General features: G+C 41.3%; 1 protein-coding gene, 2 long non-coding RNA genes and 1 pseudogene across 5 annotated transcripts in view; all 4 read right to left on the minus strand.

Moving 5' to 3' along the window:
• Positions 1–2,039, minus strand: LOC116929134. The gene is made up of 2 exons (XR_004397627.2): positions 1,596–2,039; positions 1–1,529 (listed from the first exon to the last, which is right to left on the minus strand). It is a non-coding gene; the product is annotated as an uncharacterized LOC116929134 (long non-coding RNA).
• A 250-nt stretch (positions 2,040–2,289) lies between these two features.
• Positions 2,290–5,371, minus strand: LOC123475476 (annotated as a pseudogene).
• A 44-nt stretch (positions 5,372–5,415) lies between these two features.
• LOC123475490 lies at positions 5,416–5,729 on the minus strand. The gene is made up of 2 exons (XR_006650611.1): positions 5,587–5,729; positions 5,416–5,487 (listed from the first exon to the last, which is right to left on the minus strand). It is a non-coding gene; the product is annotated as an uncharacterized LOC123475490 (long non-coding RNA).
• A 934-nt stretch (positions 5,730–6,663) lies between these two features.
• Positions 6,664–25,322, minus strand: part of LOC116929139 (muscle M-line assembly protein unc-89) — a 45,803-nt gene continuing 27,144 nt past the window's right edge. The window contains exons 15-33 of one of the 3 annotated variants that reach the window (XM_045178144.1): positions 18,648–18,816; positions 15,503–15,575; positions 14,832–14,976; positions 14,588–14,750; positions 14,284–14,412; positions 13,914–14,188; positions 13,258–13,517; positions 12,216–12,373; positions 11,853–12,075; positions 11,246–11,594; positions 10,767–10,929; positions 10,429–10,588; positions 9,696–10,014; positions 9,387–9,622; positions 9,156–9,297; positions 8,862–9,061; positions 8,594–8,746; positions 8,386–8,509; positions 6,664–8,172 (exon numbers count right to left, since the gene is read on the minus strand). In XM_045178144.1, the coding sequence (XP_045034079.1) occupies positions 7,651–8,172; positions 8,386–8,509; positions 8,594–8,746; positions 8,862–9,061; positions 9,156–9,297; positions 9,387–9,622; positions 9,696–10,014; positions 10,429–10,588; positions 10,767–10,929; positions 11,246–11,594; positions 11,853–12,075; positions 12,216–12,373; positions 13,258–13,517; positions 13,914–14,188; positions 14,284–14,412; positions 14,588–14,750; positions 14,832–14,976; positions 15,503–15,575; positions 18,648–18,816 (3,963 nt within the window). In that variant the 3' untranslated portion in view covers positions 6,664–7,650. The remainder of the gene's footprint in view (positions 8,173–8,385; positions 8,510–8,593; positions 8,747–8,861; positions 9,062–9,155; positions 9,298–9,386; positions 9,623–9,695; positions 10,015–10,428; positions 10,589–10,766; positions 10,930–11,245; positions 11,595–11,852; positions 12,076–12,215; positions 12,374–13,257; positions 13,518–13,913; positions 14,189–14,283; positions 14,413–14,587; positions 14,751–14,831; positions 14,977–15,502; positions 15,576–18,647; positions 18,817–25,322) is intronic. The other 2 variants (XM_045178142.1, XM_045178143.1) reach the window with 2 other exon arrangements.

The following is a 25,322-nucleotide window of genomic DNA, read 5'->3' on the forward strand; positions in this document are numbered from 1 at the left end:
TACTTCTTTCAGTTTTTATTTGCTGTCAGACAATGTTTTCATATCTTTAGGTGCGATTGGTGGTGAAATAGGAAATAGGACTGGAAAAATAGGACTGAAGATTTCCAATCAAGTTGAACGTTTTGAACCATCTCAGGACAAAGCTGAAGTTCTAGGTCTGTCGGTTTTTTCTGCCTGTAAGCCCACGATTAAAACTAATTGAAGTGTAATTTATTGTCTTGTTTGCAGAGGTATTAGAAAAGTGGTCGCTATTTGGTTCGAGTTTCTTCGCCGTCCGGTGCATCAATCGGAATAATGTTCACTTCCTCAACTTCACTGCTCACGTAATTTAATAACTTTGTACTTTGAAATAAAAATGTACTTATCTTCAATTTTTAAAAGAAAACTGTGAAGCATTATTCTTATCTCGAGGTTATATCGATCCGCAAAGGTAAATCGGAAGAGGGTATTCTTTTCCTTGACATAAGAACGGAAATTTAAGCATTAGGAAGTCATCCGCATCCAAACAGATTTTTAGTAGACAAAAAAGCCTGCAAAATCTAATTTTTTCGTATTTTTGCGCCAATTTTTTTAAATTTTCAATATATTTTTTTTAAATTCAGCTTGGTTGTTTATTTCCATTAAAAACTTAAACATAATTAGTCTACTAGGTTATCAGGTATTTAGGCATAGCAGTTAAATCTCATTAAGATGTTGACGCTGAGCGTTCCGTAAACAAGACCAGTTTTTCTAAATAGTAAAACTAATTTGATAATTGTTATAATCATTCAATGGTAGTGTTGGCTTAAAATTTTTTTAAAACTCTTTTCACCATCTATATTATTCAGGGGATTGACAGATGAGACTATACAAAAAAACGAGGGTCTTGGGTTGGGGCGTAAGAGTGATTTTCAACCCCTGAGAGAGTGCCTCTTGCGTGTGTGTTGTTTCACTCCACGCAGAAACTCGTTTGTAGCCAGAGGGCACTCGCGTCACCATGTCCCGACCCAAAACACCATTTTTAAAAATAGCATTTCCCGCAAGAGGATACCCCTTTTCTGAGGGGGATAATAGCCCTATTGGAGGAACCAGGTGGCTATGACTCTGCAATTTATGCATTTCTTTGATTTTATAAAAAAAATTAAGAAAACCTTGCAAAAAAGACGAAAAACCACGAAAACCTTGCAAAAAATGGGAAAAGTTGCACGGTGGCAACACTGTCTGGGTCGTATAGTGGGGCATCCGCTTCGTAAACTGAGTTGGGACCTGTTCAACAATCAACAGTAATGTAAAATTCATTTTTTACTCAACCATTTCATTAACTTGACCCTGAACATATGCATTCCATGTTTTCAAAAGTTAAGTGTAACAATAACATTAAGCAAAAAAGCCAACTAAAAATGTCTGATTTGTTTTTGGTTTCAATTTCAATGTTTACCTCCTGAAATTTTAATTGCTTTATACCCTTGTTGAAGCAGAAGGGCAGCCGGGGTTTCGAGGGCTAGAATATCAGATTCCAAACATTGGTCTCTGACTCTGCAATCAATAACCTAAATTATAATTTTTTTTTTTATTAATAAAATGTTTATATAATCATTTACTACTGTTAGGCTTACTGCTAGTTATTATGATCTGGTTGTCGCTAGTGGGACAAGGACTCGGTCTGTTTTTCGGCGCTGCATTCGATATCCAAACGGCCTCTTTTCTAGCTGTCACTAGTACCGTTCCCATATTTCTAGTGCCTGGATTTTTCGTTACCTTTGATTCAATACCTTCCCCTCTGCGTTGGTTAACTTATTTCAGTTTCGCGCGCTACGGTTTCGAAGGCTCCATGTTGTCCATTTACGCTTACGACCGCGCTCCGCTAGCCCGTTCAGATTCTTACTGCCATTTTCGATTCCCTCAGAAATTCCTGGAACAGTTCGATTTAACACAAAGTTCCTACTCTTGGTCCATTGTCGGTCTAGTGTGATCAACTACATTTTAGTCCGAACGGCTGGCTATTTAGCTTTACGTTTCAAGTTGAGGCACGTCTGTTGATTCTTGCGTTATTGTTTGTCCCCTGTTGAATTATTGAACGCAAAAATCACATTCCAAGTTAGAACAATCAACAATTTTATATTTAATAGGTTGAATATTTGCCTTTTTCTGTTGTCCAATCAAGAAGATATTAAAATAATCTTTTCTCTTAACTGCCACGAGTGACTCTTTTCCCGCCATTCCGTCATGGAAACCCTAAACGACGAAGGCATGATCGTTAGGTAAAAACCTACTAGACAAAACACTGCTATCGTCGTACCCATTTGGCAGATTTATTTCTATTCAAAAATACATTGAGTTGATTTATACTTAGGTACAATTTTATTTAACTATGAGTATATAATATTTAATTACTTACGGATTTCATACTTACGAATGCTGTCGGAAATGTTGGGTGAGGCAACAGTATTTAAATAAAAATACTATGATCGTAACAAAATAGAATTGACACAATGGAGATAAAATGAGTGTTCAGCGCATACTCTCGAGCTTGAAGCTCAAGGCAAAATAAGCAGTCGCGCGTACTGCGAGGAAAAAGACCAACATGTCAAGCAGTGACCAGTAATAGGAGCTCTCGGCCATGTTGAATTGTTCCAAAAACTTGTATGGATAGCGATCGGGACAGTAACTTGTCGAATAAGTGAAAAGCGGTCGGTCGTAACCGTAAATGGACAACATCGACCCTTCGAATCCGTAGCGCATAAAACTCAAGTACGTCATCCTCGAAAATGTACGAAGGGATGGAATTCAAGTTGAACAGAAAGCCAGCAAAGAGCACGAATGGAATGCAATCGATCGTCGAGAGGAAGACGGCCACTTGAGTGTCGAAAATTGCCCCGAGCAATAGGCCGATTCCTTGTCCGCAGAGCGACAAGCAGATCGAAATGCACATGAGCATGGTGTAACGTTCAATGCTCAGCGGTTGGTTCGACATCAAGTAAACAATCGATACGTAAAGACCAGAAAATAAATTGGAAAGGGATGTCGGCTAACGTTGGTCGGTGTACCAGTGATACAAATGTTCTCAGAGAATAACAATCCTCTCCATTGGAACTGTTTCGAAACCGAGAAAGATTAAAGATCAAAGTATTTTTTCTGTTTTTCATTAGCCAATATTTAAAAGGCAACTACTTACATGTCACAAGCGTTGGCATTGTAGATGCAAACAAAATGACGAGCAAGTTGAAGAAAGGCATCGATGTATTATAGAGGACAGAAGCAGCGTCATCTCCTTCCAGCCAGTACATTGTGCCTACGAGTAGGCCAAGAACAAAGTGCGTGACGAAGCGAACTTGAGTCAGCATCTGTTTCGTTAAAACGTTGAATGGTTCGTTATAGGATACTGTGAGCATATGAATGGATGGGGGCTTATTCAGTACCTTGTCTCTGCACATACTTCTCCAAGTGCGTTCGATAAGGACAGCCACTTGAGTATGGAAAGATGCAGGGTAAGTCTTTATCTCCTTTTCCTTTGAGATATTGCCCGTCACAGTGTCGGTAGCGTCATCTGTCCGGCTTTCTAAAATTTATTAAAAATGTGAATGTATACATTAAGTCAACTTTTATTGTTACTGAGTGCAGGTGATGGCATGGCCAACGTCGATCCGGAAATTTCCTGGAAAACGAGACGACCATTTTCGACGGTGTACACCAAAACGGGTAGTAGGTCGCCATATTCTCCGCAAGCCACATCCATTACTTCGTCAGTATTGGTACGAGTTACATTTCCTCCATTTCAACAGTCCATTCTAATTCCCAAATAAGGACATTTTCACAGAGTTAAAAGGGGGAAAACAAATGATAGGGTTTGTTCACCGAAATCAGCCGGATTTCGGTGGTAACTGGGACACTGTAAATTAGCTGTCTGCAGATAAGGCACTAGCGAAGCGATGGGTCCTTGATAGATACACATGCCACCAGCCACGATGTATAAGTGATCAAAGTAATCTAGCAACCGAGAACTTGGCTGGTGAATGGTAGCCACCACCTTTTAAGGGAAAACAAATAAGCCAATGCTTACACGGTTTATCCGCCTCTCTTTCTTTCTTGTTTTATGGTTTACCATGCGACCGCTCCTGGCGATGTCCCGCAATAAAGCGACACACTGTAAACTCGACGAGCTGTCCACTCTTGATTGTAAGCAATGTATAAAATGTTTTAACCGTTCAGCATGTTTTGTAATCTATCTTCTACTCATTTACTAATTATGCCAATCAAATTGCAAATAATAAATATTTTAATCAACACACTATCTAATAATCGACATTTTCTTTCGCTCTCTACACCGTTTGATAACAAGATAAAAAAACTATCGGTGTTATCTGTCAATGGGGAGCGAGTTCGATCAAAGTGGAGTTCAAGTTTTCAAGTGACAGAGATTCTTTTTTTACTTTACTTATTGGGGTTACTGAGTTCGTACCTGGTGGGTTCATCGAGACTGAGGATATCTGGGTTGTTGTCAACAATTTCAATCCGATGGAAAGCCGCTTGCATTCGCCAACCGATAACGAACCGATTTGCGTTAAGCCCAATGTTTTCATCACCAATTCCACCTGGTAAATGCATTGATGAATACACATTTGTTCCTTATAGCTGTTAGTAAAGAAAAATCTAGGAAGTGTTACCTTTGATTTTTTGTTTTCACTAATTACTTGATAGTCCAGTTCGATAGTAGCGGCCGCCATCATGTATTCGTCGACGGCAAGATTTGACAGGAGATGATCTTCTTGAGTGATGAAGGCAGAATGTTTACGGAATGTTTTGAGCTTTCGATCAACGCCATTCACCTGGATTTGGCCTTCTACTCCGCTAGTCCTGACGTTTAACATTTTTAAAAATTCTGTTGACGCATTTACTTTTCTCTTTCAATAATGTAATGAAATAACTTACTTTAGGCCAGGTAAAGTGAAGATTTACCCGCTCCAGACGGCCCTAAAATGGCGGTCAAATGGCCAGACTTGAACGTGCCGCTCATCCCGTGCAACATTCTTTTGGCATTTTCCCCTAACAGGTAAATTCCCGGTAACGGTTAATTGATAAACAACACACTTTCTTCACTTGTTTCTATGCTACAACTAAACTGAATGAATAAAATTAAGGCCGAGGTTGCCCAAAATGCTGTGCGTCTCGATGCCTGCAGGCAGCGTGTGGTACGAGAGAAAATAACGGTAAAACTCACCACTGTCATTGCGGATGTTACGTAAAACTTTAATGGCGGATGAGGGGGTATTACTATTACCTTTGCCAGCTGTATAACAAATGTCACGAAAGGTGAGATGCAAGTACATGCCAGCTGGATTTTCAATTGTTGGTATAAAGTCGGATCCCGCCATTTCTATGTGAGCATCCATCTTTGTTTTGGTTTTGTTATTCTGTTTGCTTTTCCCTTTTTTTTTCCACACGCCCAAGCCAAATGATTGAACGGTTTATTATCGTGTCAAAAGTCTAATTAGCACTGCCAAATATTAGCTGTAGGACAACAAGATTTTATTTAAACATTTACTAGGGACACACAAACTAAATTTGTCGTCTGCAAGAGCATGGAATAGAAATGACCTTGTTGCTCACCTTTAATTCAATAAATTAAATATAGAATTCGGTGAAAAAGCGAGAAACAATTCCTTGCAGTTAATTGCTTTGAGTAAAGTCACTGGACTCAAAATAATAATTCTAATTAAAGGTAAATCTTCCTGCTTTCACCACGGCCACTTGAAAAAGAGGATTAAGAAAACGAAGATCAACATAAAACGAGTGTGTGATTCAACAACGTTGCCAAATTTGCCTTGAAATACATTTTATGTGATAATAAATCAAATAACAATTTTGGGGCAAATGACTATACTTTGCTCCACTGAAGGACAAATTTTTACAACTATCTTTATGCAATTTAATTTTAAACATCAGTCAAATAGCCATTTAGCTAATAGCACAAAATACACAAACTTTTGCCTTTTTCGAACAAACGGCCTGCAGTAGATTAGAAGCAACAGTCAATGATGCACGTGATTGACACGTAAGCACATTATGAATATAATCTACCTGCGATAAAAGAACCTGTATATTTTCCCACAGGTTTCTTTTCTTTCTTTATCTCGAAATTAACTTGATGCAGCGCCTCTGGCGAGACCGACGCACAGCTTAACTCGGATTTTCTAATGGCTCCCATTGTTATCGTACAAGAGCCCATTTTTCTTCCTTTTTTTTTTTTTTTTCGTGATTTCGGAACATTTCAAAAGCTAACCAAGAAAGGGTTGTCCTTGTGTAATTCCGGGGATCGTTACCCAACTTTTTTGTGTGTCGACAATCTGGAACACTTGAGAGAATTTCTCTGCTACCTGATTTGAAGTAAGTGACATAAGACCATTAGACAAAGTCTTACGAAGGCCAATCTAAAGTAATGGAGGGGGGAGGGGAGGAAAGGATGAATTGTGAAAATAACAAAAAAACAAAACAAATGGAACACGGTAATAAAAGCTACGGTGAGTTGTATATGACTGGAGTAAGTTATACAGTAGCAATGGTGATTCAAAAGAGAAAGGGTATTCTTTTTGGCTCGAATGTTTGTCAACCCGCCATATCAAGGCCCGTAATATCCTCGTGAGTCAATTACACCATTGTTGATGATATACGCCATTATACAGAGAACACGATAATCATATTTGTATTATAATAGACGTGCTTTTCCATCATACAAATGTTTTTTCAATCATATCCATAACAGAGCATTCTTAATTTAAAGAGTATAATGTATTAAAGATTTCTTTTTTTTGTTTTTCTTATTTTACCGGAGGGGAAAATGGGAGAATTGAGAGAAAAAAAAAAAAAAAAGAGAGAGAGATTGTTGACGTGCAAGTGTTTTGTGTGCATTCGATTGAAAACGAACGAGTATGGCCTTCCTTATGCAGTAAGACAACTCACGGATCAATCACAGTATATAGACAGGTATAAAGAGAGAGAGAGAGACAGAGACGTATAGATGGGTAGAGAATCAATAACTCGCGTGAGAAAGAAACAAAAATAATAATAAATAATAATAATTCAGATGTAAATTTTTGAAAGCGGTGCATGGTGGCACAGGAAAGAGGGGCCAATTGAAATATCTAGCAGAAACAAGACAAGATAAACGAAACCATGTGGGAGTGAAAAGGTAATCTGACGAAGCTAATCAAAACATAGGAGAGAATAACACACCTATGACACATTGTACATATGGCTGCTGCTGCTTCTACATACGGTCAAATCTACAGCAAGAAACGAAGCAATTCCACCGAGACGATGCATTTTATTATTTTTATTATTAATTTTATTATTATTATTTGTGTTTTGTTTTGTTTTTCTTTTCTTTTGTTTTCGTGTTAATTTGTTGTTGTTGTAGTTTTCACCTTTTTTTGTTGTTGTTTGTCTTTATGGCGAAAATTTGGCTTTCACTCGGCCATTTCTTCCTTTCGTATTGATCAATTCATTAACGATTTGTCGCACTTTGCTTTTATTCTGCATCAATAGCCGAATCGACCGAATGGCGACTGCTGACTACGCCCTTACCCTGAAGAGCGTGTTGGCCGCTATGGCCGGCACTCTTCTGCGCCAGGAAGGTTCCTCCTGTGAATCGATCGGAAGAAGAACAGCCGTTGGTTAATGCGCTCTCGCTGCCACAATGCTCGTCATCCTCCTCCTCCTGAATGAGGGTGGGCATGTGCGAGCCGGACAGAAGGGTGGACGAGTGATTGGAACAATCGCTGATGCCACTATCGCTCCGATCGGCGTAATAGACTCGACGTGGCGAGTTATTGACGCTAATCGTAGCCGGGGGCTTCTGTCCGGCAGTTCAATGGCCGGGCCGGTTGCGGGAAGACTGGGACTGCGGCTGCGAGCGATGCCGGGACTGGAGCCAGGCGATTGACAAGGGTGAGTGACGACAGGTAAACTGGGGCTACGGATGCGGGTTACGGGGTCGGCGCCGTTGGTGGGCGCCGTCAGCGAACTGGTGGCAAATCTAGAACTGGAACCGCTGCTAAATACCGAGCCTTGTTCTTCCTCGCACAGCGAGTCCATTCGAGACGTACGCCGGCCAGTCGACGATGACGACGAATTGCGTCGCGAAGCGGACGACAAGCTGGCCATACGACCCAAAGCTCGGATGGCAGTTCCAGTTTTCTATCCATTCATTCCACACACACGCACACACAAACGAAAACGAGGAGGGGAGGGGGTGAAAAGATGGACATGCATCACACAAAAAAATAAAATAAAAATAAATGAATTCATTGATGTGTTGCGAGCAAACATGCAAATGAAGACAACAACGCACAGATGGAATTAAAAAAATGCGTTCAAATTCAAACGAGGAGAGATGCGAGTTTGATTTACCTGCCACTTGCGACGGATGATGAATTTCTTGAGCCGGTCAGTGGGCAGTTTGATGGAATTCATGGCGTGTTTCGCCTGGGCCAGCCACTGGTGTTGAAGGCAAGCCTCGGCCGACAGCCGTAGTCTAATAAGCAAATTAAAAAAAATAAGGATAACTCATTTGCATCTTTCATTCAACCATTAAAATAAAAAATCAGTCGGTCGGTACTCTGGCCGTTTGACGAGCAACGACGAAATGAAATCCTTGGCGTCGCACGAAATGGCGGCGAAGGCGTCGTCGTCAAAGTCGTAATCGCTGGACGTGATGTTGGCAAAAGTATCGGCGTCATTATCGCCCATGAACGGAGACAGTCCCGATAACCTTTGATTGGATTCAATTTAAAAATAAAAAAAAAAAGAGGAATTGAAAACAAAAGGTGTTGGAAAAGAATAAATAATTGCAAAAAAAATGATTGAAGTTGAGGTGAAAAACGTACAGGACGTAGCAGACGACTCCCAACGACCACATGTCCGTGGCGCATCCGATCGGTTCGTAACTGACTATTTCCGGGGCGATGAATTCGGGCGTGCCGAAGAGGACACGCACCGGCTGATCGGGATCCAATTGACGGGCCAGTCCGAAATCGATCAGTTTGATTCGATGTGAATTGGGACTTTGACAAAGGATGTTTTCCGGCTTTGTTCGACAGTCAGAGATCATGTGGAATAACGATGAATTGAATCAAATGAAATGCGATTGAACGAAATTTAAAAAATAAAAACGGAAATACCTTGAGGTCCAGGTGGACGATGCTCTTCGAATGCATGTAACCAACTCCCTCGCATATTTGCCTCATGAACAGGATGCAATCCCTTTCGGTCAGGGTGAAATCATCGGCCACGACGCGTTCAAACAATTCGCCGCCGGAAATGCTGTTCGTTTCAAACGCAAAATGAAACCAAACAAAAAAACATTTCAAAATGAACGAACGAATTGAAAGAAGAGGAGGACAACAACGTACTATTCGGTGACGAGGACGATCTCTTTGGGACAGTCGTAGGCAGCCGCCAGTTGCAGCAATTTGGGATGTTGCAATTTGTTCATGACGGCCACCTCTTGGTAGACTTTCTCGCGGTCGGCCGCCTTAATGCACCTCACGTATTTGGCTGCCCTGAGAGCGCCGCTGGCCCGATCGACCAGTCGGTAAACGACGCCAAAACGGCCTTTGCCCAACTCTTCGTGAACCGAGTACTTTTCCTAATTGAAACGATTCAAAATTGATGAGTTCATTTTTTCATTTTCATTTCCCCGCGAAAACCAACGGCTGTACCTGAAAGTGGGGCTCACCCGGTTGCACCGTGACGTGACAGTGTTCGAATTGGGGAGCGTGAGACTCGTCGTCATCGTCTCGGTCGTAATCGACTTGGTCGTCGTCTGCTTGGCCGACCATTGTCTGATGGTCTTTCTCTTCGCGCTCGATGTTGACGACGGCCTTGTCTCGTTTCTCAACGACCGACGGCGGCTGCAAGAAGAGCGGGTCAGACGGGCTGCTCGGCTCGCTGCAGCCGTGAATGTTTTTGGCTCTCACGCGAAACTGGTAGGTGCGCAGAGGCGCCAGTCCGTGAATCACGTACGAGGTCGAGTTGCACCTGATGTTGTTTGTTGTTTGTTGTTCGTTGTTGTAGGCGAATAATCATTAAAAAAACAAACACGAAAAGGAAACATAAGAAATTGGATTTTTCCTAGTAGTTGGCAGAACAAAAAAACATCGTTGTTACAAACTATGCAAATAAGTCCTCTACCGACAGTCATCAAAATTTCTGAACTTTACTTTAAACGAATTATGGCCAATGTGTTTTGTTTTTCTTCTTCTTCTTTCTTACAAACTGATCGGTTTTAGTTGATTTTTTTCTTCTTCTTCTTAATTCAAAAGAAAAAAAAACTCATTTTCAATATTCTTTTATGGAAGACGATTTCGAAAGGCAATAAATCTTCTTTTTCTTTTTGTTTTCAGAAAAGAAAAAGAAAAAGAAAAGAAAAATGATTGTTTAATTTTTAATTACTCTGAGGTGAGGACCGTCCATGACTGGCCCGTTTCGCAGATTTCAACCAGGTAGCCGGTGATGACTGAGCCGCCATCGTAGACGGAGCCGTACCACGTCAGCGTCAAACTGTCGGCTTTCACTTCGCAGATTGTCGGCTTGCCACCAGGATCTGGCGGTCCTGTTTTTTGTTTTTGAATATGCAAACAAATCAAACAATACAACAAAGGGCAACTGTTTTTGGGGTTTGGTTTGGTTTGTTTTAAAATCCGACGTGCGGATGTGAATGGGCGGATTATTTAGAAAAACTCCGCGCCCCGTTTGATATGCAAATGTGCCATTTCATGAGCCGCTTTTACCTTCAACTGCCAACGAAGCGTAGTGACAGTCCATGCCGAATGTGTTCTCAGCCATGACGATGTACTTGCCACTGTCATCGGCCGTGATGCGGTGCAAACTGAGCGACGCCATTCCATCGGCTTGCCTCATTTCGACGCGCTCGCTCTCCGCAAGTTCTTTGCCCTGATTGAAATCAATGAAATCCATAAAAACAAATAAACAATTTTCGCTCATTAGCCATTGGCCGTGACGAATGCAAAATAAGCAGGTCGACTTTCTTTGGGGACTCTAAGTGCTGGCGCATAATTAAACAAACACAGGCAAGGCAATCGCATGTCGACGACGAGCGTGAGAAAAGCGAGCAAACCTCAAATAGAACAAAAGCCGGCGCATTTCTAAGCACCAGCGCACGCATAAATTAAAAAAAAAAGAACAAACAGAAAGAAGCCAAGTTGATGATGACACATTAACATGAGGGTGTGTCAAGTCAATTGATTACCCCTTTGAGCCAGCGAACGGTGGGCTCTGGCCGTCCGATAATCAGCGCCTCCAATAAAACGGTGGAGCCGACGAGCGTCGAGACGCTGACCGGCCCCTTGACGATTTGCGCCGCCACTTGGAACGGATTGTCCAGTTCGTCGTTCAACTTGTTGTCCGACTCGTACGTCAAATCTTCTTTGCTGCATCTGAAAACGTCCTCGTCGTCACGATAGTCGGCCACTCGGTCGTCGATGGCGTTCACCATTTGATTATTATCTTCTTCTTCTTCTTCATCGTTTTGCGTTCGAACGGAGGCCGTGTTGGCGCTCGAGTAGGCCAAGGTCGTCGACGCCTCTGCCGACGTCTCGCTAATTGAGGCGATAAAATGCGTAACAAAAGAAGAGTTTAGAAAAATGAATAAAACCCGACAAAAAAGGGAGGAGGACAAGATGCAAATTCATTTGAATAATAAAAAAAAAGATGAAATTCTCCATCACATGTTCCAGTACCGTTACTCAGTACTGAGAGATGGAGGGGAAATTCTCTCTTTTTTACTGTTGTTGTTGTTGTCTATAAGGGCGTTCAGACTCTAGAAAAACACGAGTTGCACTTGTAGGAAAACTCACGTGAACAGTTTGTCTGTGGGATCGCTGACGATGAGCCGACACCAAGACTCGGCCTCGCCGTGGCGATTGTAAGCTTCGCAAAAGTAAACGCCGCTGTCGTGAGTGAAGGCGTCGCTCAAACGAAGAGCATAACGACCGTCGCCGTAATCCAAGTGGCGGAATTCCGGACAGTCGGCTAGAATGGCGTCGTTCTGCACCCAGACGACCTTCAATGGCGGCGTACCTGTCACAATGGCACATTCATTTCGTCTTCACGTCTTTTACACACAAACACGTGTCGTGTGTCACACACGAGATTCAATTTTTTTTTGTTTCTTTTTTCTTCTTTAAAAAAAACAAAAACAAATTAAAAGGAAATCTCACCTGTAATGACGACTTGCAATTCGACGGCATCGCCTTCGTTCACTCGCATCCGACTGGGCAATTGTTGAACGAACGAAACGGGCTGATGATTGGACGCCTTGCTCTTTGCAGCCACACAATCGCCACTCGATCCGTCCATGTCCGACGTGGCGTGATATCTGCACCAGTTTGGACACAGAGACAAATACAGAGACACACACACACACACGTACAAAAAAAAAAAAGGGGGTCGGGAAGGATCAAAACCAAAAAGAAAAAAAGAAAAAGGAGTTATGCGTATGTCACTTGTTTCATTGGCGCGACCCGATGACGACACGAATAAAAGAACATAATAAAAAATAAAAACCCTGTGGGACATATTCGGACGATTGTTGGTGATATTAGAATATCCGTGATGAAAGAAAAGAAAAGAAAAGGAAAGAAAGAAGGGAGGGGGGGAATAAAAAACGGCGGGAAATGATGGGAGGAAATAAAAATGGAAGCAAGAGGATTACGGACGATTTGTGTGTAATCATCGACAAAAGTGATAAAAATAAGAATAAAATATTAAAGAAAAAAAAAATGTTTAATTGCGCAAAGTTGAAGTGACCTCGCCCGTAGCGAACGCTTTAACTTTTTCATTTCTTTTGTGAAATTACAGACGAAATAAAAGAAATAATACCCGCAGATAACAAAAAATCTCTTCCTTGTACGTTGCGCAATTTAATCATTTTCCTTTCCTTTTTTTAAATCTGAACTCTCTGCGATCCTTTTCAAATGTTTATAGTTCATCATTTTGCAGCTAGTTCCCAAAATAAAATTGACAATTTTCAACGCCCCGTTTTCTTTTTTAATTGTAACCGAGAAATGCGACCACAAACATTTAAAAAATCAAATAAAAATTCAAAAATAGCCCCCCCCCCACCTCATTCGACCCATTGGATGTCTAATATTTATCGGGAAACTTTATTTTTTTTCCCAAATAATTGGCAAAGATGGAAAGGACAAATAATAAAATAAAAAAAAATAAAAATTTTCTCTTAGTTTGTGGTTTAAGATTTACCGTCCGCCGCCAGAGCGCGGAGTGGATGATCCGCGCAGGTAACTGGCGCTCGACATGCCCAGAGCCCTGCCAGCCAATCGGGACGCGCTCGATCCGCTCAGCGGCGAATAGTAAGCGCCTCTACCGGCCGACGCGGCTGATCCGGAGCGGATGAATCCGCTGGAACGACTGCCGCTCGATCGGCTAAGGATGTCCAGTCGGGCGTTGGCCTGGATCCGGCCTAGTTCGTTCTCCACCGTGATCCTGTACAATCCGGCATCCTGAATTCAAAACGAAATTCAGCAAACAACACGAAACAGAATAGAAAAAAAGAAGAAAAAGAGGGCGCACATTAGTTGTAGGTGAATGAGAAATCCAGAACGGAAATGGTGTCTCATTCACGTGCAACCGCAACATTGATCAATCGAGTCCGGATATTCAAGCCATAGAAATGAACAAGAAACGGCTACCAATGTGAAACCGAAGTCTCGTAACGAAGTGTGACGTCATCGTCAAAACAAATAGGACAAGGTTAAAAGGCGTAATGAAGACAAAGTTGACGTTTTCGATTGAAAGGGAAACCCCAAAAATGAAATCATGTCAGAGTGGACGCATTTGCCGAGAATTGGCAACGTTCAATTTCAAGTAGACGACATGAAAAAACAAAACAAAAGCACCTCGCTAGTCACGTTGCGGATCTCGAGGACGCGGACGTCATCTCGCTCTTCGATGCTGACGCGTCCGGCCGGAGCGATCGTTTCGGGTTTGATGGCGATGTTGTCGCGATCCCACGTGACCCGAGGCGACGGATTGCCACCGACGTTGCACTGGAATCGAACCGTTTCGCCCGTCTCGGCGATTTTGTTGTGCGGTACCGAATAGAATTTGGGCGGCACTTTGCGCACTCGGCTCTTCTGCTGCTGTTGTTGTTGTTGTTGTTGAGTCGCTGCTTCTATTTTGAATCGCAATGAAAGCAATCGATTGTTTTGTTTCACTTCGAAAAAAGAAATTCAATTTGATTTGTTTTTTTGAAAATGTTTTAATTACTGGAATTGATTGGCGAGACGGAACGGATCGTGCGCGAAGGGGTCGTTCTGGGCGTGGCGCGTGCCGACACAGTGCCGGCCGGTCTCGAATCCAACTGAACCATCAGGTCGTTCTCTTTATCATCAGCCACTGTTTCACACACACACACACAAATGAAAAACAATTGAATCGATTCAAATCGATGGCCACGTGCGTCCACTACATTCATCACGTGGTTGCAAATGGAAGCCATTTTTGTTTTGTTTTTTTTGTTGTTGTTCATTATTTCATTGCCGAACGGCTAAAAAAGCAAAAGGAAATGTACCATCGACGATGAGGCAGGCCGATGTCGAATCGCTGCCCAGTTCGTTGTAGGCCACGCACGTGTACTCGCCTTCGTCTTCCGGGTAGACGCGCCGGATGGACAGCCTTACCACGCCTTCCTCAGCCTTCAACTCGGCCGAGAAATCTTTGCACAATCGCAGGAGCTGCATCGATTTTTTTAAATAATCAGCGATCATCACACAAGTATTAAACAATTGAAACGATGGCATTGAAATTTGCATTACTTTGCCGCCTCGGAGCCAGTGGATTTGAATCGAACCGGCTGTTTCAGGCTGGCCGTTGAAGCGACATTCGAACGTGACGGTATCGCCGTCGCAACAGCGCAAGTGTCTCAATGGCTGGACGACGGTTGGCGCCGCAAGGACGCGACTATAGAGATGCACAGAAATTCAAATTGAAACAAAACAATTCGAGTCTTTCATCTCGGCATGACGTCACTGCAAGGCGATGATGATTCAGAGCGACAAGCCAATCAGATCGGTATATAGAAACTGGCGAAATATTAAAATCGCCCATGTCTGGCGCTATGCAAATGAGAGCGACTCACGCATCGTTAAGTTTCTCTATTCTTCTTCATTTATTTTTTTTTTTATTTCTCTCCCTCGTTCGACGAATGCCAAGAGAATGAAAGACATGGTTGTATAAAAAACAAAAACTTTCCCTTTTCTGGAGTATAGAGCCTATTATAGAAAAATCTCAAGACACACAATGTTCTATACGTTGCCTACATTTCTGAGCATCCAATTGGTCGGTGTCTCTTTTCCCCCTTCCCCACGATTCCCAGAAAATCAGAATAGAGAAACAATCTCGACAAAAACCAATACAAGAAAGAGAGAAACGTTCCAAGGTTGGCGAATGCAACGAACGATGGATAAGAAAACGTTGCGTCTCCTACCTGAATGTCGTCGAGCGTCCCACCGATGCAGAAGATCCAACACTTTCAGAAGAACCTTGACGTCCTTGTCCTCCTATTTTTATTTCAATTGAAACAAATCGAATCAAAATCAAATAAAAACATTTGAGCTATTGATTTATTAAATGGCTATAGTGTTTTGTTTTTCTTATGAATTCCTCCTTCCTCCTTATTTGTTATGAACACATTTTTAGCGATACACGATATTCCTCGTGCGTTTCGGGCCCATCCCATACGATTCATCCGAGCGTGCAAGACAAAACGTTTCTCTTGTTTTTTGTTTTTTAATTTGCCTGGTTCGGGGTGGCGCCAGTGACGGATCGGATGGTCACACGACGCGCATCGATCGGCCCACAGGAATTAAAAAAATACGCACGCATTCCACCGTTACGGCCAAATGTTTTTTTTGTTTTTCTCTCGAATATTCAAATATAAAAATAAAGGCAGCTAAAAATAAAAAATAAAATAATAGAGAGACAGTGATGAATGGCAGACTGTGGTACGAGCCAAAAAGAAAAGAAAAAGAAAAAAGATATTTATGGAGTTTTTTAATTTTTTAAAAGCTTTTTGTTGATGAAATTCGTGTCTATGAGATACGAAGGGACTGAACAACAAGTCCATTGTTGCCGAGCCTCATTCGTTGGCTCCATTATCCCTCATTTTTTATTTGTTGTTGGTCTATATTATTAGTTAGGCTCACACAACAGACACACACCGTCAATTAGCATGACGACATACACACACACAGACACAAAAGAAATGAATAATCATTAGAAAACACGGCGGGGTATCGAGAAGTGATTTAAAGGGACGACGACGATAATGAACGAGCAAATGCCATTTGCATTGTCATTATATATTATGTTCCCACCTACTATTAAAAAATATCCTTGATCAACATTTCCTTTTTTTCCTTCGTTCTTCTCCTTAATTTTTGGTTTGTTCACCAACAGCACGAAAAAAATAAAAATAAAAATAAATAAATTGAATAGATAAATAGTAGAAATATTTCCGTTGCAATAACGGTTAATTATCAAGTAGGTCGTCATTTGTCAGGTATACAATCACAATGCGGGTATTTACCCCCTTCACATCCTCCCTTCAGATGTTATTTGCATACACCAAATGGAGGCTAATGAAGCGGGAAAAAACTTGTAATCAGTAAAGAATGCAGCCACCAAAAAAAAAATAGAAAATAATAATAATAATCATTAATTTTTATTTTTATTTAAATAATTTGCTCCAGCATCAGTGAACTGATTCTTTTTTTTTCGCAGGGCACTCATTAAAAATCGTTTCCTCCTCAGGTTAAATGAAAAAGAAACAGAAGACTAACTGTATAAAAAAAAAGAAAAAGAAGCCGGAGAGAAATCAAGAAGAGCCTCTCAACTCGTGTCAAGGACTTTTTTGAATTTCAGCGCTGGATACGAATCTCCACTTGAATTTGGATTGCAACTATTTCTCTCTCTCTCTCTCTTTCGGGTGCCTCAGCATTCCACTTCTATATTTAAATATATATTTTTTGTTTTCTTTCTTCAAACTGACGTTAGCCATCGAAGGTCCGACAAATTCACCATGAGTCACCGTATACAAGAACAATTGGAATCCCCATCGTCCTTCCATCTTTGTGTATGCGACATTATTCCACCTAGTGGCGTGTGTGTTATCTTATTTTCACCTTCACCTCCAGGAGTCAGCTCTCTCTCTCTCTCTTCCACACACACATACAAAACAAACTCACAATGAGATGCAATCGCCTCTTATTCTCGTTGCCGTTTTGGCGTGTTGCCTCTCGTTTAAAAAAGGTCCCCCCCCCACAAATCAGTCGATCACAATCTGATGTATTGCTCTCTCTCTCTCTCTCGGTACAAACCGGGGTGCATCGTTGAATTGGTTATAACCCCGTCGGTTCGTGGTGTGTTCAACCGTGGCCAGAGGCGCGTCGAAACAAGACACATCGTGACCGATTCTCACGCACAGCTTTTTTTTATTTTATGTTTCAACGACAAACCACACACCGGGACTGAACGTTGAAAACTGTTATATCTTTATAGAACGAAGTAAAAAAAAAAAAAAATAAAATAAAGTTGGTTCATCAAATGTTTTTTTTTCTTTGAACTTGTTGTTTTGTGGTCCCCCCTCGAGGACCCCACGCGATGTTTCACGCACGCACACAAAGTCACACACGAAAATGAAGAAGATGAGATATGCTGGAGGCGATGAGCATAGAGAAAAGAGCTCCACATCTTTCGTGTTGGGGCTTTCTAACTGGTTCATTTATTCCATCTCGTCTATTTGAAAGAAGAAAAAGAAAAAGGGGGTCCCAATTGAATCTTCATTTGAAGAGGGGGGAAAGGGCTGTTGTTAATGAGAATCTCTCGTCACGCTGACGTCCCCCTGTGGTCTTCGTCAATGGCCAACGAATGACCGAAAAGACGAAGCGCAACAGATGGCCATTCTTCCGTGTCTATCGCCTTTCAGCTATTTCAACAATTTAACTAGACTTTTATTTATCTATTTCGCCCCTCCTTAACCAGTTCGAAAAATGAATCGTCCAATTGAATTAAACAGCCCCATTTTTTTGCATTTTTGCTTTCAAAAACTGAATTTTAACAAGACATTTTCAATTTCTGTTTGCGCCGAAAATTGAAAAAAACTAAACAAAAAATGAATTTAAAAAAAAAAAAAATAGAAAAAAAACGGGAAAAACAAATATGAAATAGTTGACACACGGTCACGTGGCGCTCCTCGCCTGTTGCGGATAAAGATTGTGTACGAAACTCGGCGGGGTCTTCATTTCGATAAGTCATAACCGATTGAATTTGCCTACGGGATATTTGTTTCCCTACTTCACCCGTTACCGATGAGCCGTGAAAAAAAAACAAAGACGCAGTCGGTGTTCTTATCTCCGCCATCTTTCCCCCTCCCCCTCCGAAATAAAATTGTTTTGATTTATTCCCTCCGCATCGATTGATGGAACAACAATCAAAAATCACGCCATTTTTCTAGCGGTTCTTCTCGCCAATATCCGCAGGCTCTTTGCCAATTTTTCAATATGGCCGTTCGAAATAAATAAAAAACAAAAAAAAAATGAATTAATTTCGAATTTTAGTGGAAATGTTTTTACCGTGGACGTAGACTTGCAGCGAAATGGCGGCTTTGGCTTCTCCGTGAAGGTTGCGCGCAACGACCGAATAGGTTGCCGAAAAGTCCAACTGGACGCAGGGGACGGTCAGCTTGTAAACAGGTGCGTCCGCCTCGCTCACGAAACGGTCAGCGTGCTGGCAACCTGGCGGCTGCGCAATAGCAAAAACAAGAAGAAATGCCATAAATCAACAGATGCTGCTGTAATAATGAATACGTTGCGTGCAAATGACGAGGTGTAAAATTAGGGATTGATTGTACGAGAGAGGAGAGAAGATACGCGGGTCGAGCAAATTACAAATGCGGGAAGAGAAAATGCGAACATTTTGAAAAGATTTTTTTTCTTTTTTCTTTAAAAACAAGAGGCGCAATGAAAATGAAGAAGAGCTGCTATTTTCATGTCTAATTGCGCAACGCCTCGAGCTGAATCGTGAACGGAGAAAACGTTTCACGTTACGTCTTTCTATTGTTCTCCCGACTATTTCGAGTTTCTCATTTCCCATCTTGGCATCACGGCTATTGTTTTCTTTCTTTCTTCTCTCTCGCAGCCGAGACGAAATATTTAAAAACAGAAGATGACGATTGTCTGATTTGCATCATTTCTTTGTGTAATCCTTTTCCTCTCGTCGTTTTTCATTAAAAACAAGCTTTTAAAAACAAACGAGTAGAGTCGTCGTCTTGCACACGATACTGAATCTATTTGAGCCTGGAACGACGACGTCGGTGGGCCCATTTGCATTTTGCCGAGAAAAAGAAAACGGCAAAAAGAAAAAATCAAAGAAAAAGAAATCGATGAATATTTTTCTGATTGGAATTTTCGTTTTTGAAGTCAAAGAAAAAATTGAATGTCGACGCGTGCACTAAAAATGGTCGGATCGTTGATAAAAAAAAAGTTGAATAATAATAAAAAAAAAGAAGGGGGGGAATATTAAGAAAAATCATTTTCGCTTGAAAAGGAAACGATTTTCGAAAGAATGTTGGCCAAACCAACAGAAAACGATTGCACGGAACAAATCAAGAGCTTACCATTTACTCCTTTTTATTTTATTAGATTTTTTTTTATTATTTAAAGGAAAAAAATATTTAACCTCAAAGGCGTAATGGATCTCTTTCGATGCCGCCGTTGCGCGAGCAAAAGGTACGAAATAAAAAAAAAAAAAACACATTTCGTGGTCGGGCGGGAAATTTAGCCGCGGGAATGGTCGTTTGCAACGTGATGGCACACACACACACAGAAAAAAAGTAGGACGAGACGAATGGGCTAAAACACACATTTCTCGTATACGATCCGTTTACGTAATAAAAAGGAAAAAAAAAAAGGTCGGAATAATGTCAGATCAAAGAAAAAAAAAAACAAATGAATCGCTAGCCATCATCATCATCATCATCGCCATTGGCATTGATTTGCAATTGGGAATCAAATTTATTTTATTTCACATTTTTTTCTTCTTTTTGAAAATAAAAACAAGACAATTGAGAAGTATAGAGTCCCTGGGCGGCTCGTGTCGTGAGCCCATCTGAAATGGGCTGTTGTTCGATGTTTGGAAGGCACCGTTACGACGCACGCCTCGCACACGGCACCTCTACACGAAAAAAACGTGGCCGCGCTGTTGCCAGTTATCTCCTTTCGCCATGGGTCGTCTGTCCGCAGGCGAAAAAGAATGGCATCGTGATTGGCAACATTTTTTCTTTTTTTCTTTATGTCGGTTCGTAAAGGCACCCACCAAAGAAGAGATGAAGAGAATAGCGGCGTGAGCGCGTCGTGGCGCACGAAAAAAACGCTGACCGTTTCTTTTCTTTCTTCATTTGGCGTTGCGACTTATACTTTGAAAGAAGACGACGACGACTCGAGCCGATTGTTGGGGCATATTCAAATGATTTCAGCCCTTGATGGCCGCCGTCGAAGAAAATCGTGAAAAGAAGAAGTTCTTCTTCTTTCGAGAAATGACGCAACGTTGCACGGCCGGAATGAGGTGAGAGAAAACGGCTGTCGTTCAAATGTCACGACAGTAGGTGACGAAACGCAGAATGTAGAGATGAATTTTTGTGTTTTTTAAAGGGGGAAAGCCGACAGTGTTGATTGGGGGCGTTGCCTGTCCCGCTGGCCTGTTTCTAGATCAAACAGCAACCCCGCGAAAAGAAGATGGCGACCACGATCTGATTTCAATTGGTGCCACTCGCCTTTTACACTTCGTTCTTCGGGTGAAAATGGTTAACGTTAGTAAATCTCTATTTCTAAATGCGCGTGCATAAATGCGTGCGTATCAAACCGAAAAGAATAAAGGCAGAAATAATAGACGGCAGATGTTTTGATGAATGGCTGAACGTCAGCGTGATGAATTAGCATAGAGCGCGCACGCAACGAGACGACTTTCGCCACCAATGTCCCGTCGTCCGAATGAAACGAACGCAAATATATTACATACGAATGGCAAGCCAAACAAAGCAGCCATCTTGTTTTCAAGTCTATATACTGAAAAGAATAAGAGATGAACGCGCGGCAGATATGCAAATAGGACGACGAGCTCGTGCAAGTTGAATGTCCAACCCATCATACGCACCACCGGCTAAACAACTAAAGCAGCGTGTGCCCGTCATTGCACGTATGGCCGACTTCACAACAGGATCATATGCCGACTTCAAAAAAACGGTGGCCCTTTCACATTTCTATTTGTTTAAAAGGACATGAAAGACCAAACAAATTTGCAAATTATTATTCGTAAAGGGAGGAGAAAGCAAAGAAAGAAAAGCCGTTCATTTCTCGTGTGATGATCCAATCGATTCGATCACGAAAACACGCGATCGCCATTGAAATAGGAGGGGGGCAAGGTGACGATCGTAAGCGGGGCGTTGCCTTTCTTTATAACGGCCATCAGCTTCTAATAGGATGCCTATCATGATATCGAAAAACATCATCTCTCTCTCTCCATTTTTTTCACGGCCATTTATTTCGCCCATTTTTCACGATGGACAAGACAAACCAAAATAAACAAATGATGTGATGATTAGACGCCATTTCCTTACAGTCTCAGCCATAGAAACAAAGGGAAGGTGATCTTCAAATCATGCCCAATTCATTTGTTTCGATTCAGACATTGAAATTCGGTCGTGATGAATTGGATAAGGTGAAAACCAAGAAGAGAGCCGCTCTCTTTGTCCAATTACGCAACACCTTGTTGCCAATGACAGGGAGGGCAGCCGCAACGCGACCTCACGGGGAGTCGACATGATCAACGTCCGACGACGTATCAAAAGAAAAAAATAAAAGAAGAACGCATCCTTCAGTCGATTGTTTAGTAGCTCTTTTCACTGTCCGAAAAGAGAAAGGCCACCAAAAAATGCCATAAAGCGCGTGCTGCGATGGCCGCGCACGACGCACCACAAATGATGGATGACAACTGAACGTAGCGGCAACGCAGCATCTTGCACACAATTATGACATCACAAACTCATCGTTTTTTTTGTTTTTTCAAACTGTCTCTCTAAAAACACGACCCTCTTTTTTTGTTTTCTTTTCTTTTGAAATCCCTAAAATGTCGAAAAAAACGAAACAAAAGACGTTAAAAATATATATGTGGCTATAGTGTCTGTGCATAACGGTGTGACCTAAATAACAAGTTTGTTTTTTAACTACCAAACAACTGGGATAGAAAGAAAGAAAAAAAATGAATAAAATTAAATTAAAAAAGAATTTTTTGGCTTGATGTTGGACGACCTTGTGTGAGGCAACTCGACGAGCTTATATGGAATCCCCTAACTTTTTCTTTCTGCAAATGGCGTCTGGTAAAGAAAAGAGAAATGAGACACACACACACACACACACAAAATACCTGGGCTGCTTTGGTTTTTGGTTCTCAATGTCCTTTTTTCAAGTTGTCTCACATTTGTCTCCTTTTTATTTTCATTTCTATATTTCTTATTTATTTCTGCACCAGCGGATAAGATTTCAAGTCAACAAAATAAGCCGATTTTTTAAAAAATAAATAAATAAATTGAAAAGATTTTCTTCTTCTTTCTTCAGTGGAAACGAAGTGGGGGAGGACTAAGAAAAGAAGAACCGCCTCCGGTGTAAGATGATGATTACATGTTGACGTGTGTCTTGTGTGATGTACACACACAAGCGGAAAAGGAGGAGGAGGAAAGATCATTTGGGCACGGAGCACAGGAAGTCGCGAAAGAATCGCATCCGAAATGGGGGGGACACAAAAGACGCCCGTTTTGACAATTGGCCGTTCGTTTGTTGCCGACGTGAAAGTTTTCTTGTTCAAACTTTCGATTTCGCAAAAAAACCAAAATATTAAATGTGGTGGCAATGCAGCGAAAGTAAAAAAAACATGATGTGTGTTCCAGGTCGTGACCTTTTCGGCTATTCGGGACTGCCGACCGCAAACGGAAAAAAAAGAGATTCTTTTCGTTTGAAAAGAGAAATGAGATGAGCAACAAAAAAAAAAATGGGCGGCGAGTTTCACTTGATTTATGCCACCGTGTCCTGCAATCTTTTTTCTGCATGGCGTTCCAGACATCAACAGTCTGTCAATGAATCCCCCCCCCCCCAAAAAAAAAAACAAGTCAAGAGAAACACATTTGTGTGTTTGGAAGACGCATTGATTGCCCGGTCCCGTATACCCACACTCTGAGGCTTAAGCCTTAAATGGTCCGTCTCGCAGGAGTCTATGGAAATGACCATCAAAAAGAAAAAAATATTAACAAAAAAGAGGGGGGGGACTAGCAGCCAACTGTCGACCAATATGGAATCAGTCGTCGTCCTACACTCTCTCTCTCTCTTTTATGCTGTTCCTTTTCTACACGCGTCCAAACACGTAAAAAATCCAAAAAAAAAGGGTCCAGCAACATCTGGCAACCCCATTTTTTTTCTATCCATTTTGTTAAGGGCTCTAAGAAAATGACACGAAAAAAAATCAAACAAATAAATCAATTCGACCTTCTTTCTCAGCTCGGATGGCAAAGGAAAGAGAAAAAAAAGAACAGAAAGGGACCGTGACACACAGCGTGTCCAGTCTTTTCAAGTCCGTCTGCTGCAAAGTTCAGGGAAATTCACTTGACAATAAATCAAAGAGTCGAGAACGGCAGAGAAAGGCGGGTCTCGGCCAATCTCGAATCAACGTGATGAAAGAATGATCATCAAGAGATATGCATCGATCTCATTTGCATGTGTGCGCCAATTTGGCACCAGCTTTTCTTTCATCTGTTCAATCAACACATTGCCCTCACTCCTTTTTTTAATCATTTGCTTTTGAAATATTTAAACCCGGACGTGTATGCGCAAACAGTTCGGAGAACTATCATTAAAACATATACTCTTCTAAAAAAAAAAGCAGAAAGAAAAAAGAAAAAACATTAAAACGTCACGCAATTTTACACGTAGCCAAGTTGTCAGAGACGATAATCGATGATGATGACGGGCTCCAACGAGTCCCGTATCATTTGCCCTCCCACCACACTTGCCTCTCAGCGCTGCGTGAGTATAACATTTGAGAGAATCACATCAAATCCAATGTGTTTTTTTGTTTTTTAAATAAGAAATTTCGGAAAAAACAAAAAAACATTGGCTCCTTGTGTGCTGTGATTTTTATGTCCGGCAACGATGGACCAATTAACGAAAGGTCATCGTCTGATGGCAATCGATTGGAAAACAAAACAAAACACACTTGGCCATGGTGAGCGAATACATAATTCCTCTGTGTGTGTGTATGCAAAGCGTTTTAAAATTAGAAATTAAAAATGTACGACGTGTTTTGTTTTCAAAAAGGTGGGGGGTTAGTATTTAAAAACCAGTTTCTCAGCGTGTGCGACCTTTGAAAAATCGAAATGTTATTCTTGTCGTCGGCCTTTTGTTTTGTTTTTTTCTGTGGGCTTGTTGTTGCAACCAATTATCGTCCGTTGTCGGGGGCAAATTTCTCGCCGAGAGAGGGAATCGTGTCAATTGTATAAGAGACGCATATTCAAATGCGCGCATTTGAATATTCAGCTATTCGCTTAACTTACACAAGGACATTTCAGATGATAAATAAAGTGAGTCATGTCTTCGACCGACCTTTAATGGACCATTGCAATCAGCATAAAAACACACGCACAAATCCGAATTCATTTTTTTAAAATACAAAATATGCGCGCCACTATTTTTTGAGATTTCGCCATTTGCAATTCTAGCCTTGCACAAGCCAAACATTTTGATATGAAAAAAAATAAATAAAAACTGGAAGAAAAATAAATCAAAAAATAAACAAATAAATAAGAAAATCCGGTTTGACGAGATGCTGGCGCCACGTCACCTTTTAAGGTATGTCCACAACAAACGCGCGTATATACGCAAACACACGAATCTGATTTTTGTTTTTTTAATAACAAAATCTCGGTCAGAAATGCCTTTGCAAAATTTTAATTTGTGTGTCGTTGTTTCCTTCTTTTTTTCCCCACCCCTTAAGTGTTAAACAAACGCAAATTTCGCTCGGGGCGATTAAAAACGGACCAATCGTCATCAATTTGTTCCGCGTTCGAGTTCAAGAAAATCGTGAATCATCTTTAGCGAATCAAATTTAAAAATAAAAACATTTGGGGATCTAGGGCCACATCCTTGTTTCGTTTTTTTTTTGTTGTAACTGTTGGACGCGGCTATGGAAATGAAGCAACGATTGTT

This window comes from Daphnia magna, linkage group LG8, assembly GCF_020631705.1.
Source record: "Daphnia magna isolate NIES linkage group LG8, ASM2063170v1.1, whole genome shotgun sequence".
Lineage (NCBI taxonomy): Eukaryota > Metazoa > Arthropoda > Branchiopoda > Diplostraca > Daphniidae > Daphnia > Daphnia magna.